Consider the following 17719-nt stretch of genomic DNA (forward strand, 5'->3'; position numbering starts at 1 on the left):
TTTGTACAATAAAATCTTTAGAAAAATGATATAAAAAACTGTCCTGGAACACCAGAGAGGTAAATCATTCAAGCAACAGAAAAGTGGATCATGGAAATACCAGAGAATATACTCAAAACGTGGCACTAATGATTTCAGACTCCTAGGAAGCAACAAGGAGGAAATGAGAGACGATGGCAGGGAACTAGTATTCATATTTAAAATGAGCAGGATTTAAAAACTAAACCATCTGAGGTTGGGGCTAGCTCAATGGGAGAGCCCTTGTCCAGCATACACAAGACCCTGAGGTCAATCCTAGCACCGCAAAATAAATAACCAGATCGCTAGTCCTGATGAGAAAACTGCTGACACTTTGCTAATATGCTACCATGTAGATGTATGTAGGCTTCATAGACCACTGTGCAAGAAGTGTTCCCATCCACATGTCTGTTAAAGGTAAAGTCACATGTTTTCTTTCCTCGTGTTGCCACCTTATACTGCCATCTTTCACAGTTTGTGTTTTGTGTTGTTTGGATGTCAGTATTCTATGAAGAACTGCACAAGGATCTCCTGTGTTTAAAAAAAAGAATGCAGGCTTAAAATGATTCGAAATGACTTAGTGCCTTCTTAATATTCTTAGTTTAAGGACTCTTGTGAAACTTTATGTGTTTAAAGGGTGCATAGTGGGCTTCCAACTTCTCTCTGACTCACGTTGTTTTAGCTAATACTGTACAAATAAAAGTTTAATATATGCACGTAGAAATTAAAACAAAAGTAAGTTCGTAAGTGTGTTAAGACGTCCCATATTTATTGAACATGCCTTCAGTCATTTTGATAAAGCATTGTTAGTCGCATTTATTATTCAGCTTTTATACCCTTTATCATAGCTTCATGTCAGGTCTACACTCATATGTGCAAATGTATGTGTTTCAATAATGATGTATTTCTATGTTCCTATTGTGGTAAAGACATTTATTTATATTCTTGTTTCTTCTGATTGTCGAGTTTAGACCTATTTTATATAGTCTTGGTCATTTATTTTCTTGTTTCATTTATCCATATAGACATATAACCTATATTTAATTCTAGGGTATCAAGGCACATGGGCTGAAAGTTTATTAATATAAGAAAAGCTTTAGCATATGAATACCTAGAAGACTAATAACAAATGTTGAGCAGTGTGGTGCATATGGCTGAGCATGTGTAGGCTAACATCTAGGTCAGTTAAAATTTTGAAAATTTAGACCTAATAAAAAAGACTAATTGTTGTGTAGAGGTCAGCTGGTTATGAAAATGGGTTGATTTACTGATGAACGCTTTTGGTAAGGTTAATAGTGAGAAGGATTTTAATTCCATAATTTTTTGTTAGGAAGTGAATTGTGTCAACTGAATGTACTATCATAATTGCCTAGCATAAATACCTGTTTACACTGGTGTTTGTCCTTTCATTAATACTCATGGATCAGTGATGTTGGGCATTCAGAATGAAGCAAGATAGGACAGTACAACTTTCTTTGTAAGAATAGAGAAAAGCACCTTTTGGTCTTTTTCTAATATTTTGAGGTAAGGTAAATAGCTCATGCTGAACTCAAACTCATGATCTTCCTGTCTTGACCTTCTGAGTGCTGGGATTGAAAGCATGTGCTACCATATTTTATTTGTAAAATGCTGCAAATAGCAATTGTGGATATCGATTATGTGCCAAGTGGGCCACTCATCATTCAGGACCTGTATAGTTGCCCATAGTATATAAAATGTTGTTTTCATTTAACAGATGAGAAACTTGAACTTCAGACAACCTCACTAACCAAAATCTTCTAACTTAGCCAGGATTAGAACTCAGGTTTCTCTTATCCTGAAATACCACCTTCTCAGCTACATAAGTTCATCTGAATTGTTTAATCTCCAGAATTACTGTTTTCCTTTTCAAATAGCACATTAAGTCATGTGACAATCCACAGATGTAAATTCTTAATATACTTTTAGATAAAAGCCAGTTCTTTTTGCCTTCTTTCTTTGAAGTCTGGTATCATAGCACACATGATTAGGATGTTTCTGTCAGTGCACATGAGCTGTTCAGAGTATCAAGAGAATTCCCTGAATATGTGAACTATACTTGGTAACCTTTCTCACTGACACAGGAACGGGTCCCGTGGGTGATGTTTCTGTAGACCTTCGAAGCAGGATGATGTCAGCTCTTTGAGTCTTGCATGGCATGATGGTACAGTGGCAGACTGATAGGAAGCATGGTCCAATTCTACTTTCCCAGCAAAGTCTCACCACAGGTGACCTTCTCACTCCAGTGCCTTACCCAATCTTTTATATATAATTCAGAAATACCACACAAGGACATTAAGAAATGATTTGCTCTTCAATCGGTAACTAATTTTTAAAATACTTTTTTAAATACTTTTTTTATTATGAGCATGTGCCACAGCACACATGTGACCATCAGAAGCAACTCTGTGAAGTCCACTCTCACCTCCTGCCACTTCAGTGGGCGCAAGGGTTTGACCTCGGGTGGCTAAGCCTGCATGGCAGATGCCTTTGCCCACTAACCACCCCTCTAGCACCTCAGAATGATGTCCTTTAAGGAGAATCATTCTGTCTTAAACTCTAAAGATGCAAGCCTATATGTGAATTCTATATTCACATTTTTAAGCGTTCAGTTCAGTTAGGAATTGGAGGCAAAAACAGATTATATAAAAAATACTAAATTTCTTTATTCCAAAAACTTCAGACTGTGTGTTTTTTTAATTGTTACTGAACAAAATTAATATATTAAGTTTTGTTATCTTTCCATGAATGTTTCTGAATATTCTATATTGAACTGTGTGCAAGTATCTCTTAACCTTTTGAGTATCAGTTTGCAAGGCAAGCCTAGTATTCCCACTTAGTACGTAACATTAAGGTCCTCGCAATGTTCTAGTGGATCTAGATCCTAGACCTCAAAGTCCCTCCCCCAGTCCAGACACAGTGCCATCACAGTGCTCTGGGAATGTATAAGTAGTGGGCATTTAAACGTCGGGCCTGGAAGATGGCTTGGTCGGTATAGTGTTTATTGACTTTAGAGCCCCAACACCCATGAGAGAAGCCATGCACAGTGGCACAGTCCTATAAGCCTAGAGTTAGAAGGCAGAGAGACAGACCCCTTGGGATAATCTTACCAAATCAGTGACCTTCAGGTCTACTAAGGGACACCCATTTTAGGAAGTACAATGAAGAACAGGTTAAGGAAAACACCTCACACTGACCTCCAAAGCCCACATGTGCTCCCCTGCATGCACACAAACTCATACCCACACACATAACACATGTAAACAGAATTTTCAGGTTTTTGAGAAACAAAGTTAAGCACCTAAATATGGTGCTCTGGTTTAGAGGGGAGTTTAAAAATCAAGTGTTCTTGACCAGCAAACATCAGTAGGCCTACCAGTCTGCTTCAGTCTGCTTACCAAAGAGCAAAAGCACCCGTGCCATTACCCAGGTCCTGCTTTCATCCGTACAACTAGTCCCTCTTTAGATCCTGTGACCTTTCACAGAGTACAAACAGAAGGGTTTAAATTATTACATGAAGATACTTAGTAACAACCATGCTGCTCTCCATATAAGTCCTTAAAATAGTTCTACTATAAAATACCTTTTTTCCTATTAAAAACAATCATCTCTGCTTAAGCACAGGAAATTATAATTCTCTGAGGGGCAGGAGTATGGGTTTGTGACAGAAGAGAAACATAGAAACATTTATTTGCCTTAACTATGCATTAACTCATCAAGATATAAATAAACCTATGAATAAGTATATGTTCATGAGTATGTACATATATATGTGTGTATTATATAAATTCTTACTGCAAACAAAAATGGTTTCATTCAGCACAAAATACATTTGAAACTCAGGACAGCTAATGAAATGGTAGGTATAAGACCATGAAATAGTGAGACCACAGAAAGCTGCTTAGCTCAGTGTGTCTATTGTCATACCACGACAGTAAAAAAGCAAAGGGAAGTTATGCGCTGCCCTTCCCAATGGAGATTGCACATGCAGACAGGTAGAGATGACCATGTTGAAGAGCAGCTGTGGGGCATTTGTTAGCCTGAAGAAGGCAGCAGGGTACCTTGACAGTTGTGACTGAACTGATGCTGGTTTCTAGTGAAAACATTTCAACCGAAGTTTTTTAAAGCCTAGAGTCTCTTTCCCTTGTGATGCTCGTGATTTGCAAGTTTGAAGTGCTGTGTGCTCTTGTTACTTAATCAACAAACTGCTTGAAAATCTATTCCTTAATGTTTTGCAGAACGAATCCTTTTTTATTGAAGAGATGTTTTCACTATTGGCAATGTCTCAGTCCTTCAGAAGGTCTCCTCATATCAGGGTTACACCACTTGTTCTGTTTACATATTCTAGGTTTAATGTTTTCTTGTATACAAGAGGAGTTAAAATATGTTTTTATTTCAGACATTAAGTCTATGTAATCAAGAGTGATAACAAAACTCAGTGATATGATGTTTGCTGATTCAGTGATCTATTTTGTACCTTTAAAGAAATAAATTGTTCTAGTGTACTAGTTGGAAGACTTTATTCCATTGTAATATACTAAGCACTGTTACACAACCATCCATTCTTCCAGTTCCCTAGGAGATGCCTAAGTTATCATTTACTAAAATCCAAAGATATTTAAGTTGGCTCAAAAACTATCCAGATACTAGGAAGTAACATTAACCCTACAAAACAGTGGCTTATGAAAAACAATGCTAAAAAGATTCCTGTCAAGGTAGATTTCATCCCCACATTCATGTAACCCTAAATAATTCAAAATTATAAAAATCTTCCATCCTATGAATATAAAAACATCAGTGCCAGCCAAGCAAAGAGTAAAAATTAGTTTCTTATTATCTTTCAAGTTCAGAGAAACAACTCACCTTTTACAACCTGGCAGTTAAGCCAAAATTAGAAATCCGAAAGAGCTGCTGAAAGACTCCAAAAGTTGGAAGTGGTCCAGGGAGATACACCCACATCGTATACTGTGGCGTGGGCTCTTTGGCAGCACAACTTTGTAGACTATCCCTCAGTGATGGGGCAGCCCAGAGACCTGATTCTAAACTAGCGCTTTTCAGCTTCTTCCCTCAATAAACTCACTAGAGCCTGCCAGATGGCTCTGCAGATAAAAGTGCTTGCTGACAAGTGTGACAACCTTGGTTAGATACCCAGACCCGCATGGTGGAAGGAGAGCACCCACTCTTGTAAACTGTCCTCTGACCTTAGAGCCACTATGACATGTACTCGCATACGTGCATACGTGCACACGTGCATGCACATTCACAGTGTTTTTTAGATCGCTGGCATTACAGTCTACTAAGCATTTCAATGTATAGCAAATGAAAGTTAAAAAAAAAAAACCCACTGTAGTCTGATATTTTCAGCCTCACTCCATCCTACTCCACTTTCCACATAAATGTTTAATCCCAGTGATGACACACTGAAGTGATTGTAGCACCCACTAACACTTATATGCATAAAAAATCAGAGTTTTCAAAAATAGCACTACAGTGTTCTCCAAATGTTGTATTTCACTTGTCAAAATAAAATACTAGTTGGAACATAATAAATTGACTTTTGTAGCTCATTGGGGTGACACAGTCATTTTAGAATATCCATGGAATAATTTGGTGTTTATTGAGCACCTGTTATAAACTGGGCACTGTATTTTAAAGTTGCAGATAGGATATAAGATAGGAAGTTGACTGTATTAAAAGTTCAGTATAGTCTCTTGAAACTTCTAATCGGTGTTTAATGATGCATTTTTAACTCACTCATGCATAAGCAGAAAACAAATCCCACCAAGATATATAACCTCCTTTTGCAGGTCTTGCCATCACACAGATATCATGTTTACCTTAAAATGAATGAACTTTTTGTTACTTGGCCAAACTGACACTTCCCAAATATTTTTAAAGTGGCTCTTAACAGGTTCTGGGTATTGATGCAGGATGGGGATGCAGCTCAAGGTAGGACAGCTGCAGAGCATGCATGAAGTCCTGGTTCCATCTCCAGCACCAGAAGAGAAAGAGACTAGAATCACACACATATTCCTTTTTCTGAATTCATCTGATCATGTCTGGAGATTGGTCTCCCTAACATCCTCAAATTTAAGCTACAGCTCTTTCTGGCTGCCCACCTTCTTCTCCGGCATCTATTAGGGGCAAGAACATTTCCTCAGATCTTGCAATTGTTTTCTTCCCCACTTCTCCATCTGCTATCGTTTGGGGTACCCTTCTCCCTTATGAAAAACAAAATAGCAGGTCCCTTCCTCTTTCTCCCCACTGCTTTGCTGAGAATATCAAGAATCTGTATTAGAATCCAAAACAGAAGAGTGAAGTTGGCGTGTTTTTCTAAATGCACGTTAATGTGGCTGTAACTACGTCTTGAAAATATTAATAAAGTTTTACTGGAATACTTAGACTTCTTATAAAAGTTACTTTCAATGTATTTATTATCATTAAAAAATAGTCCTTTAAATGTAGAAGACATTTTTTTATATTTCAGTGGGACTGAGAAATAAAAATATATTTATTAAACTCATGGAGCATATTTTTATCTCTAGAGGGATTTATTTTTATTAAGGATTACTTTTGACTTGTTTGCAGTGAAAGTACAGTTAGCAAAGCAAATGATAAAGGTCAAACAGTAAAGGAATATTTTTCATTAGACTTACTATTTTTCATAAGTTTCAAATTTTTCTTAAGCTCTTAAGTTCCATGTATAAAAAAGCTGTGGGGCCATTTTAGTTTAGAAAAGTTCTTAGCACAAAATAATATTCATTCAAAGTTAGAGTTAGCGAATCAAACTAGTTAGTGACTTTTTTTAAAACATTGGTCTGGGTGGTATGGGCTTTTTTGACACATACATGTATAACAATAGTAATATTTAAGAGACAGACATACAAAAATTGATCACATTATTAACTTCTCTCCAGGAGTCTTGGTGACCAGGGAGACAAATCTAAAGAGGCAAAAACAATTTTAAAACTAAAGCAAGCTAAACATCATAAGAATTTAATAATATCTTTTTGTAAATTCCTCAAATTTTTCTAGGCTACTTGTACATACACACTGAATACATGAGCGTATGAGTTGTGGGTGCATAACGTTTATGTGCAGAGTTCAGTGAGTGGGTTACCGTGTTCATTCTCTCACCACACTAGCCTGCCTGCCTCTGCAGGTCTAGGCTAGGGATCTGGAACCGCTTTAGTTTGGATGGCTTTCCCTTTCTCCTATTTTGAAAACAACAGGACCAGGAAAAGAAATTGTTACTTCATAGTGGTTGACACAAAGTAATCTTATGTATCCTTATTAAGTAAATGACCGGAACTTGCTAACTTTCAAATTCCCAGATGTCTATTTAATTACTGCTTCGTGTTTGATGAAATTTCATCGTTTAAAAAACTCATCTTTCCCTTCTCTTAAGTACCAACATCTTGGCTAAGGGGAAAAAAAATACTTTAACAAACACTTTCTTTATGTAATTCAACAGAATGTAGGTTTTATACAAAGGCTAATAAAATAGTACCTGTTTACACTTAAATGGTTAAAAAAAATCCAATATGAAAATGAATACAATTTCAGGTTTCTCTTCGAGTAACTTCATACATTAATGTCCTTTGAGGTAGATATCTACTGCTGTGAGGTAACTTTTAACTTCTTGAGAAACTTGAGAGTATTCTAAAGTAACCTGTCATCTTCAAGCCACCTCCTTTCTGATGTCCCCATCTCCTGGCACAGGACCAATTAAGTTGGAAAGTCAGTTTTCACTTTTGTGTCCACATTGTTACCTCCATTATAGAAGTGAGTGCAAATATTAGGGCCTCAGTAGATACATTCAACCAACAAACAATTTTTTAATCCAACCATGTGTCATGACTGATGTCTTTGAAATACAGAAATAATAAGTGAGATTATCTCAATGGTTTAAAGTATTTATTCAAATATATTTACTGCTTACATAAACTGGCAGGTTTAAGGAGGCTGGGGGAGACAAGGTCTATAACAACCATACATATTTCAGATATTTTTGTATTTGTGAAACTCAGGAATCATTCCCCTTCATCTGCCTTACTTTCTGTATTTAAGTAAAAAGAAACAGCTTTTACACAGAAGCACTTTTTTTACCTTGTTTTTATCCCCAAATGCCAACTCAAATGTGTAATTTTCTTATTGGTGCAGTTTTATCATTGTCCCCTTGTTGTAGACATCTATAGAGATGTTCCAGCCCTTAGCATGGTGCGGTTTTGTTGTCCTAGGTAATATATAAAAAGACATTTAAAAATCCCTACCTTGCAATTAGAAATTTGAGGAGGGGGAAGAGTACAGCATTTACCACTTTGCCTAAACTCTGAGTTTCTTCAGGGAAAATGGCAAGGTTTTTATACTTCTCTCACTATTTCAATCCTGTTCTCCAGCAGAATGTACCTGTTTGTTGAACTGTGAATTGTTAGAAACTGGAGAAGATTAAAATATATATTTATATTTACATGTGTGTCCAGATCTGCATCCTGCTTGGATTTGTCCTGTCTTATCAGCAGGGTAAAAACACTCACGGTGACTGTGTTTTATTATAATTTCTCAAAAATATTTAGATGGAGAGCTTTTAAAACATTGTTATCCCCAAATGGCTACTTCTCGAATCATAAATATGAATGCTTCTTAGTGGCAAATTAAAGTAATAAAAAATAATCTCTAAGGAAACCCATCTTCTACAAAGCCTTGCTACATATTTTGGAAATATACTCTGCATGCGGTCAGAAGAATGGTGAGCACCACATTTAAGCTTGTCATTATCATTTAGCAGGTAGAAACTCGGCAGTGACAGTGAGTCCCAGTAAATAAGACTCACTGGCTCACCTAAAACACGTACTGCAGATGCAAATGATAAATTGTATGTATGGAAATAGCAATTTGGGGAACCAATGAAATATTTAAGGTGTTGATTGCTTTGTGAAAAAATTGAATTAATATTTAAAGAGTTGTATATCACATGCCTACTTCAGCATTCTGTGTGTCTTCTTACTCTAACCTTTGTGAACATGTCATTATTTCATGATAATATTTCATAAATATTTATAATGTTCGGAAAAAACCTTCTTTTTAATCTCAGCCTTAAAGTAAAACACTGAGAGCTTTAAAGATTCAGACTATGACAGACTGGAAAACAGAAACCATTATTCTAGCCGCACTCTGAAGGTGGTGTTGGTAGGACTGGTTTGAGTGACCACTGTTGCTGCCATACCACCATCCTGTGGAAGCCAGGAATAATGGCGGCAATGTGTATGGACTTTACAGCTCACCAGCTCTCCTCACCTATCTCTGACTCTCATAGCAAGAATCGCAATGTTGAAAACGTTCCTGTGGACACTTCAGAATAAACAACCTCCTTAGGAAAAATTCAGTGGTAGCTGGGTGTGGTAATACGTAACCAGAATCCCAGTATCCACTAAGCTGAGGCAGGAGGATCACAAATTTAAGGCCCTGTGGGCAACCTGAGAAAAACCTATTAAAAAATAACAAAACTCGGGTTGGGGATTTAGCTCAGCCATAGAGCGCAAGGCCCTGGGTTCAGTCCCCAGCTCCGAAAAAAAGAAAAGAAAAAAAAAATAAAAACAAAACTCAGTGGTATAGTTCTAGGATTTGAGGCTTTAGGTTTAATCACCTGATACATACAAACACACATGCACGCATGCTGCCCATGTACACACAAAGGTATATGAGAAAATGCTCACCACTGAGTTTATAGTGATGACAGAACTCAAAATACAAATGCTTACCTTTGTCAGTGTGGCTGAATATAGTCGCTTTACACACTAGTTTCAGTTTTAAAATCTTAGCTACAAAGTACATAAATATGTTTGCTTTGCTCCAGTTGATGAAAACAAAATGCCATATGTTTCACCATTCCACAGCTATGGGAACATTTCTGTATATTTGGGGGAAAAAAACCTATTGCTTACATTGTCACATGAGGTTATTCTGATGGCACAGCACAACAGTTTCAACTCTTTTAGATCGATAACAGTACCGTATGTGTGTATAATAGTTCATTATACCGTATGTGTGTATAATAGTTGAAAACAAAATATTTGTCAAATACTACATAAAACAATCTCTTTTTATTCCTCCATCTTTATTCAATTGGGTATTTCTTATTTACATTTCAATTGTGATTCCCTTTCCCGGTTTCCAGGCCAACATCCCCCTAGCCCCTCCCCCTCCCCTTCTATATTGGTGTTCCCCTCCCCCCCTCCCCTCATTACTGCCCTCCCCCCAACAATCATGTTCACTGGGGGTTTAACCTTGGAAGGACCAAGGGCTTCCCCTTCCACTGGTGCTCTTACTAGGCTATTCATTGCTACCTATGGGGTCAGAGCACAGGGTCAGTCCATGTATAGTCTTTCCACCAACACCTGCCCACCCACCCCTGAAAAAAAAGTGTCAGGCAGAGCAGAGGTAGGGGCTATTAGTAGATTTAGATTTACCTTCCCTATCTTTCCCACCCTTTGCACACTTGGATCACCAGGGTTGATTTAAAAGACCAGGTTGTTCTCTGAGAGATGAATTTTCAGCTGGTCTGGGTTAGGGTCCAGCTTTAGTTTTGTTGATTGTTTTGTGTTTTGTGTTTCATTTCCCTAGGTAGTTCTATTGTGTAGCCTGGGTTGACAACCACTAATAATAATTATAATAGCCATTACCTAGCAATGAAAATGCTATGTTTTAATTATTAAGTTATCTTAATTTTAACCTTTAGTACAGAGTTTTAAGAATATGAGTGCTATTTTGGAAGAAGACTAGTCTTAATAAAAGGACATTTAAATGCAGTGTCTCTTTATACCATCAAAACAACAGATTATTATTATGTTTTTCACTGTTAAAAATAGTGATAACGTGTTGGTGGGAGATATGCACCATTATATGGTTTAAAGAAATTTACATTCAGTGTGTCCATCTATTTCATTTGAGTGCAGTTTGACAGTACATATGTAAAGCTTTGTGACTCTGGAAGTCCGCCTCCAAGAATTTATCCCCAGATGATAATTGTATAGCCCAGTGTGGTGACTTATACCCTAAAACCGGCTCTTGGGAGACAGAGACTCTGTGAGTTACAGGCCAGTTTGCTCTGCATAAAAAGTTCCAGGTCAGTCAGGGCTACACAGTGACACCTTGTCTTTAAAAAACAAAAACAAAAAGTGGGCAATTGAAAAGATACATTAATACGAATATTTGTTGAAGTGTCACTGATAGTTATTTTCAAAGTGTTGCAGAAAACATTCACAATCTTAGGGTGGTTAAGTTTATCAGAATGTAATACATGGAACTATTAAAATGATTCGGTATATATAAATTCACAGGGTATTCACAGTAAATTGATAAATGAAAAGCTACAAAATTATATACCACAATTCTGATTTGTTTCCAAAATACATAGCTGTGTGTGTGTGTGTGTGTGTGTGTGTGTGAGAGAGAGAGAGAGAGAGAGAGAGAGAGAGGAGGGGGGAGAGAGAGAGAGAGAGGAAGAAAGAATATATACCAGAATGTATATATATATATACATACTGATGTGGAAAACTAGAAAGCTATATACAATAAAATATTTGATATATTAACCAGTTTCTTTTTGTTAGCCAATTAATGTTTTCATCTGCAGTCTAGTTTTTAGGAAATTTATTTTGTTCATTAAAAGAAACTACTAATCTTACAAATAAGACCAAACAGATAGACCAAAGGTATAATGGGGGGGTGGGGGGGTTAATATACCAAACTTAGTGGATGAACTATAACATCCTTGCCCATCTTCACTTTGTGGACCTATGAAGAGCAGACTTCATCAGACACCAGTTTTAAATTTTAAGTTCCATTAACAGATGTCAAATCACCCATGATACAATTAATCTAGTTACAGCAAAGTAAGCAGAAGGACCCGAAATGTATCTCAGGAAGCTTTATGGGTAATGTTGCTAACTGTCCATAACTAACACCTGCGTTTCTGTTTTCTCATTGTAGGTGGTTCAAGCCTGCCGTCCTCCATAGCTATAGCTGGCAGCAGCCACCCTGCCATCACAAAGACAACATCTGTTCTCCAAGATGGTGTCATAGTCACCACCGCAGCCGGAAACCCACTGCAGAGTCAGCTGCCCATTGGGAGTGACTTTCCTTTTGTTGGCCAAGAGCATGCCCTTCATTTTCCATCCAACAGCACTTCAAACAACCATCTTCCACACCCCTTGAACCCCAGCCTCCTCAGTTCTCTACCTATCTCTTTGCCAGTGAATCAACAGCATCTCCTAAACCAGAATCTATTAAATATCCTCCAGCCTTCAGCAGGAGAAGGCAAGTCTGAGATCAACCTCCACCCTTTAGGTTTTCTCAACCCGAATGTAAACGCTGCTTTAGCTTTTCTCTCCGGTGACGTGGATGGGCAGGTATTACAGCCTGTTCACTTTCAGCTTTTAGCAGCCCTGCTTCAGAACCAAGCCCGAGCAGCTGCCATGCTTCCCCTGCCGTCTTTCAATCTGACCATCTCAGATCTTTTGCAACAGCAAAATACCCCTTTACCCTTATTAACACAGATGACAGCCCCACCAGACCGTTTGCCAAGCAATCAGTCAGACAACAGCCGAGCTGATACCCTTTTAGGCAGCCCCCTGGGAAACCCCTTAACAGGCAGTGACACTACTTTTAACCCCCTGCTCCTCCCAGCTGTCACTGGGGCCTCAGGATTAATGGCCTTGAATCCCCAGCTGTTGGGAGGTGTCCTGAACTCGGCATCGGCCAACACCGCTATTCATCCAGAGGTTTCCATAGCAACCTCCTCCCAGGCAACCACTACCACAACCACTACATCATCAGCAGTGGCAGCACTGACTGTCTCAACACTTGGTGGGACAGCAGTGGTGTCAATGGCAGAAACATTGCTGAATATATCTAATAATGCTGGGAATCCACCTGGTCCAGCTAAACTCAACAGTAACTCTGTGGTGCCACAGCTACTTAACCCTCTACTGGGGACAGGTCTGCTTGGTAAGTTCAATTTTTTTCACAAATTTTTTTTTCAAGAAACGTTTTTCTAATTCTCTATTCTTCTTTTTAAAACTACATTTTGTCACACTATTTTTTAAATGTCTTCATTATTATGTCACAGCTGATTTAAAGAATTAACTATAACAACACCCACACAGAACCATAGCTAAACAAACATTGCAATGGCTTTTTCCTTTTCTCAGATTCTAGCATTATTAAATACCACTGTGATCTGCTCTCTCTTGTCTTCTGATACTGATGCCACCTAACCTAACCTACCTATCATTCTCTTCAGCCAAGTACAGTCTGCATCTTCTAAAGAGCCTTCGTTCCTATTTTAGTTGGTGTGGCATCACAGGGTTGGTATGAGCAGCTGCACTAGGATGGGAACAGTCTGAGGAAGTGAACCCTGAGAAGCAAAACAAAAATGACCAAATACTCCAAGTGAGGTTTTCCCCAAGACCAAGGAAAATGTCCCTCTAAATAATGCTAGGTTTCCTCAGAATTATCATTGTTATAATTATGTATTTGTCCATAAAAAAAATCCTTTGCATAGGTTAGCTTATCAGAAAAAAGTTGAAAATAATGCCAAGTATTTATAATGGTGGGTACAGGTAACAACAGGGGAAGGAGAGAAAGTGCCCAAGAAACCCAGAAAGAGATAGAAGTGTACATGATGTTGTCAAGAGCATCCTGATATGCTATAAAACTCATGGGCAATACTGTATAGTACAGTACAATTAGTTTTGTCTAAACCTAAAATGGTTATAGTTAATACAAAAATCATAAATATACAGATTCGTTACAGAACTGTTCTCAAAAGATTTAAACAATTTAAAACAATTCTAAAATTTAACTATGTATCAGTTATTAATGCTATCCATTGATGTCATTGATTTTAAAATCTTTATAAATCTTTTATAACTATCACAGGGAATTCTCTTTTATTGTTGGGTTTACAGTTTTAATTTTAGCTAACTACCATTTTATTGCAAAACAAAATGCATATTTCAAAACTAAAAGTTAACTTAATTGGTGGTATTTATTGATGATTATGACTTAAAACTGAATTTTTATAAATGAGACTATATTATACCCACTCTTTCTCTTCATCTGTTCAACTACTTACTGCTAAGTAATTGCTATGGAAAATTTTCAACCTTTAATTGTAGGTGTTCTAATAAACATAGACATAGGGACACTTAGCTCTGAAGTTTAACACTAATGACTAAACCATCTTGATGGAATATAAAATAAAAGGCTAATCATACAGATAAAACTAAATGTTAAAGGTATCCTTTGCTTAGAGCCAAGTAAGGCTGATCAAAATGACCACTTTTCCCCTGAAGCTCAGCTGTCAGTTTTTGTTTGAGGAATTCTCAGGTGCAGAGACAACCATGTTAGTTCTCTGAAGAAGCACACTGACTTACACTTTGTTTTTCAAAACTGTAGGCGATATGTCATCCATAAACAGTTCTCTGAATAACCATCAACTGACTCACCTACAGTCACTGCTAAACAGCAGTCAGATGTTTCCTCCGAGTCAGCAGCAGCCGCCGCCGCAGCCGCACCTTCTCCAGGGACAGCAGAATCTCCAGGCCTTCCAAGGACAACCCACAGTCCTTTGCCCAGCTAACAATAACCCCATGGCATGTCTGTTTCAGAACTTCCAGGTACTTTCCTTCCACACATGACTTTAGCTGAAAACAGTGTCTGCTTTTATTGAAATAGTAGAGAAGGAATGAAAAGGTACCCTTTAGAGTCTACTGACAGTCACTTCTTAATACTGAGTATTGTTAAACATTCTGGTCTCTTCTGTAAAGATAATTTTATTTTGTATAAAGCAGTAGTCTTTTTGGAACTGTGAGTAAAAGCTGATAGTGTGACCCTCTTATCCCGTTTTGTGCCCTGTGCCCACATTACTCTCATAATTAATAGACACTTTCTTCTATGTTAGCTCCCACTCCCCTCTCCTCCTAGCTTAGGCCATGTGGACAACCATTTCTACACTTCTACAGAGGTGCAATGTTTTATGAATGGAAGAAAGAAATATGCAATAACTTTTAAAGATGTAACACTTTAAAAAACAAACAAAAGGGTGGGGCTCACTATCTACTCCAAGCTGGTTAGTCTTGAATTTGCACCCTCTTCCTCAGACTCCCTTATGCTGGATGTACAGACATGCACCACCACAGACCATAAATAATAAAACAGAAGAAGCTCTTTAAGCAAGATATAAAGCCAGGAGGCCAAAAGAGAAATATGTAACCAATATAAAAATATTAATTTCTGCATGATGAAAGATATTCTAAAGTTGTCAGGAAATATATACATAATGCATGCCACACATGGACACCCTTAATATTAATATACTTCCTACAAATCAAGAAGGAAAAGGATAATTGACTAGAAAAATAAGGGATAAAATATACACAGACAATTGACAGGAAATGAACTGTGAATTACCAGTAAGCATGTAAGCACGAAAAGAATAACCAATGTGCACATCACTGTCTATGTCACCTTGATGGCATGCACTGCTGGTAAAGGTATGGAGGGACCAGCACTCTCATGCTATTGTTGGTTCATTTGGATTCTGGTTAAGCTTCATTAGCTTCTCTTTCTTTTGTGTTAGAGTTCAAACCTAACTGAGGCCTTGTGCACCATGGAAATGCTCTACCTCTGAGCCGTATATCCAGTCTGGCTCATTTCTTTTGGAAGATAATTTGGTAGTCGATGAAGTTTTTAGGCATATTTATATGTGTGTGTGTGTGTGTGTGTGTGTGTGTGTGTGTGTGTGTGTCTAAACACATATATGTTCACTAGCCCAGACATTTAATTCACATATGTTGACTTAAGAGACATCTTCAAATATGAATAGGAGGGCATTTAACAAAACATTCACTGCAGCATAAGTCAGAAATTAAGAGCCTCTTAGGTATTGATGAATCAGAAAATAATTGCATTATACAATATCCATCTATCTATAAGCTTAAAAGATTAGGAAGACTTATTCGATCAAATATGCTGAGACCTCCAAGATGACAAAAGTCTAACACTGTAGTATTAACAGAAGAATAGTGCAATACATTTCCACATACAATGAAAGGGAAGGAGGGAAGAGTGGAGAAGAGAAATTAGGCATTGCCACGTGCTTTAATAGTTTTTGTTTGTTTAGTGATTTGTTTTAATTTTTCTTAGCAAAATTTTATTTGGTTTATATTTAAAAATGTAATGTAAAAAAGTATAAGCCTGGAATATTTGATGATATGGGAGCAAGGAGAAACCAAGCCAAAGTGTGACATCCATTTAAAACAAATCAAAAACCCCAATTAGAAAGATTGCAGCATTCTGTAATTAAATGTGTTCACCATATCTCAGTTGCCAAAGATTAGGAAGGACTCCAGCTGAAGGGGTGTATGCTGAGTTCAGCTGCTTCAGCAGGAACGCTCAACATCCAGCTTGTTAGAAAGCGTCAATGGCTATCCTCTTGATTTGGCACACAACAAACAGGACAGGAGAAGGTATCTATGTACTCATCACAAATAGATCCAGGAATGTGTACTGGGGGAGAGAGAGTCCTCCTTGCCACCATTGTTCCACCCAAACAACATTCATTCATGTCAGCTGCCACTCAACATCCAAGCCATAGTGAAGCAAAAGGTCCCACAGAAGCAGATCCTGCGGTCACTGAAACAACCACACAGGCTGCTCTGCCAGCTGGAATTTTGGGGAGCATGAACAAATCCAGGTTGAGTCATGATGACTGTTGGTGCCTGAGCCATCTTCAATGCAAGGTCTCAAAGTCTGGGTATGGGGCTTACAACTGTCAATAACTCCAAACTCAGAGGTTCTGAGGCCATCTTCTGACTACATATCTTCACTTCCCATGCATTCTCCTCAAATATCTGGTAGTGGCAAAGAACCACTGGCACTGAGGAAGCTTCAGAATCCAGACCATGCTTTAATAGTTTAAGTGTGTGCCAGGATGCTCTATAACCCTGCTTTCTTCTGAGAAAGGAAGTGAGATGGACTAAGGCAGGGAAGTATTGGTCTAGGAAAGAATGGTGATGAACACTTCTTTCACCTAGAATGAAATATCCACACATATGTAATACATTAGTTCATAATGGGCGATGTGGCTCCCTATGGCACCAAGAAAGCAAGTGAAAACCTGAAGCCAGTTTACTGTACCATAATGACATGAGAGTGACTCCAGGACAACGTAGCTTGGGGAGGTGGTGGAAGCAGGGTCACGGTGAAATGGTCAGAATGGCGAATGGGACATTGAGACTTACAAAATAAGGTATTCCTCCAAAAGGAAATTGTGAGGAACAAGAGACCTGGGTTAATACTCCAGAGAGAAACACTGAGTTGACCACTGACCTTCTGTACCGGGAGGCATGAACATAATCTTACGAAAGAGCCTATAGTACAGGAGAGTAACTATGAAGAGAGGAAGTCTAGATCCCCGAGTACAGAGCGTCCTTCCATAGAGCAGATGGAGAATGGACAAGGCATGACTTCTGGGAAATACATGCTATTAAGGACCAATCTTAGCCCGAGCTCCGTTTTCTCTGGTAAGTAGGGCTGTCTACCAAGAGTAGGGTAGGAGAGGATATGGCAGTCAGCTTGAAGAAGTACAGAAAGACTTGAACTGTAGTGGAGAAAGCCG

The 17719-nt window shown here is 38.1% G+C and overlaps 1 protein-coding gene across 26 annotated transcripts in view; it reads left to right on the top strand.

The window, feature by feature from the left end:
- The window catches only part of Mbd5 (methyl-CpG binding domain protein 5), a 405513-nt gene that overhangs the window by 345962 nt on the left and 41832 nt on the right, over nt 1-17719 (top strand). For 20 of the 26 annotated variants that reach the window (XR_005502931.2, XR_005502930.2, XR_010064610.1 and 17 more), the window contains 2 exons: nt 12028-13044; nt 14497-14717. Coding sequence is in view for 21 of the 26 variants with exons in the window: in XM_063283556.1 (XP_063139626.1) it covers nt 12028-13044; nt 14497-14717 (1238 nt within the window). In the remaining 5 variants the exon portion in view is untranslated. The remainder of the gene's footprint in view (nt 1-12027; nt 13045-14496; nt 14718-17719) is intronic. The other 6 variants (XR_010064609.1, XM_063283565.1, XM_063283561.1 and 3 more) reach the window with 1 other exon arrangement.

This window comes from Rattus norvegicus, chromosome 3 (genome assembly GCF_036323735.1).
Source record: "Rattus norvegicus strain BN/NHsdMcwi chromosome 3, GRCr8, whole genome shotgun sequence".
Classification (NCBI taxonomy): domain Eukaryota; kingdom Metazoa; phylum Chordata; class Mammalia; order Rodentia; family Muridae; genus Rattus; species Rattus norvegicus.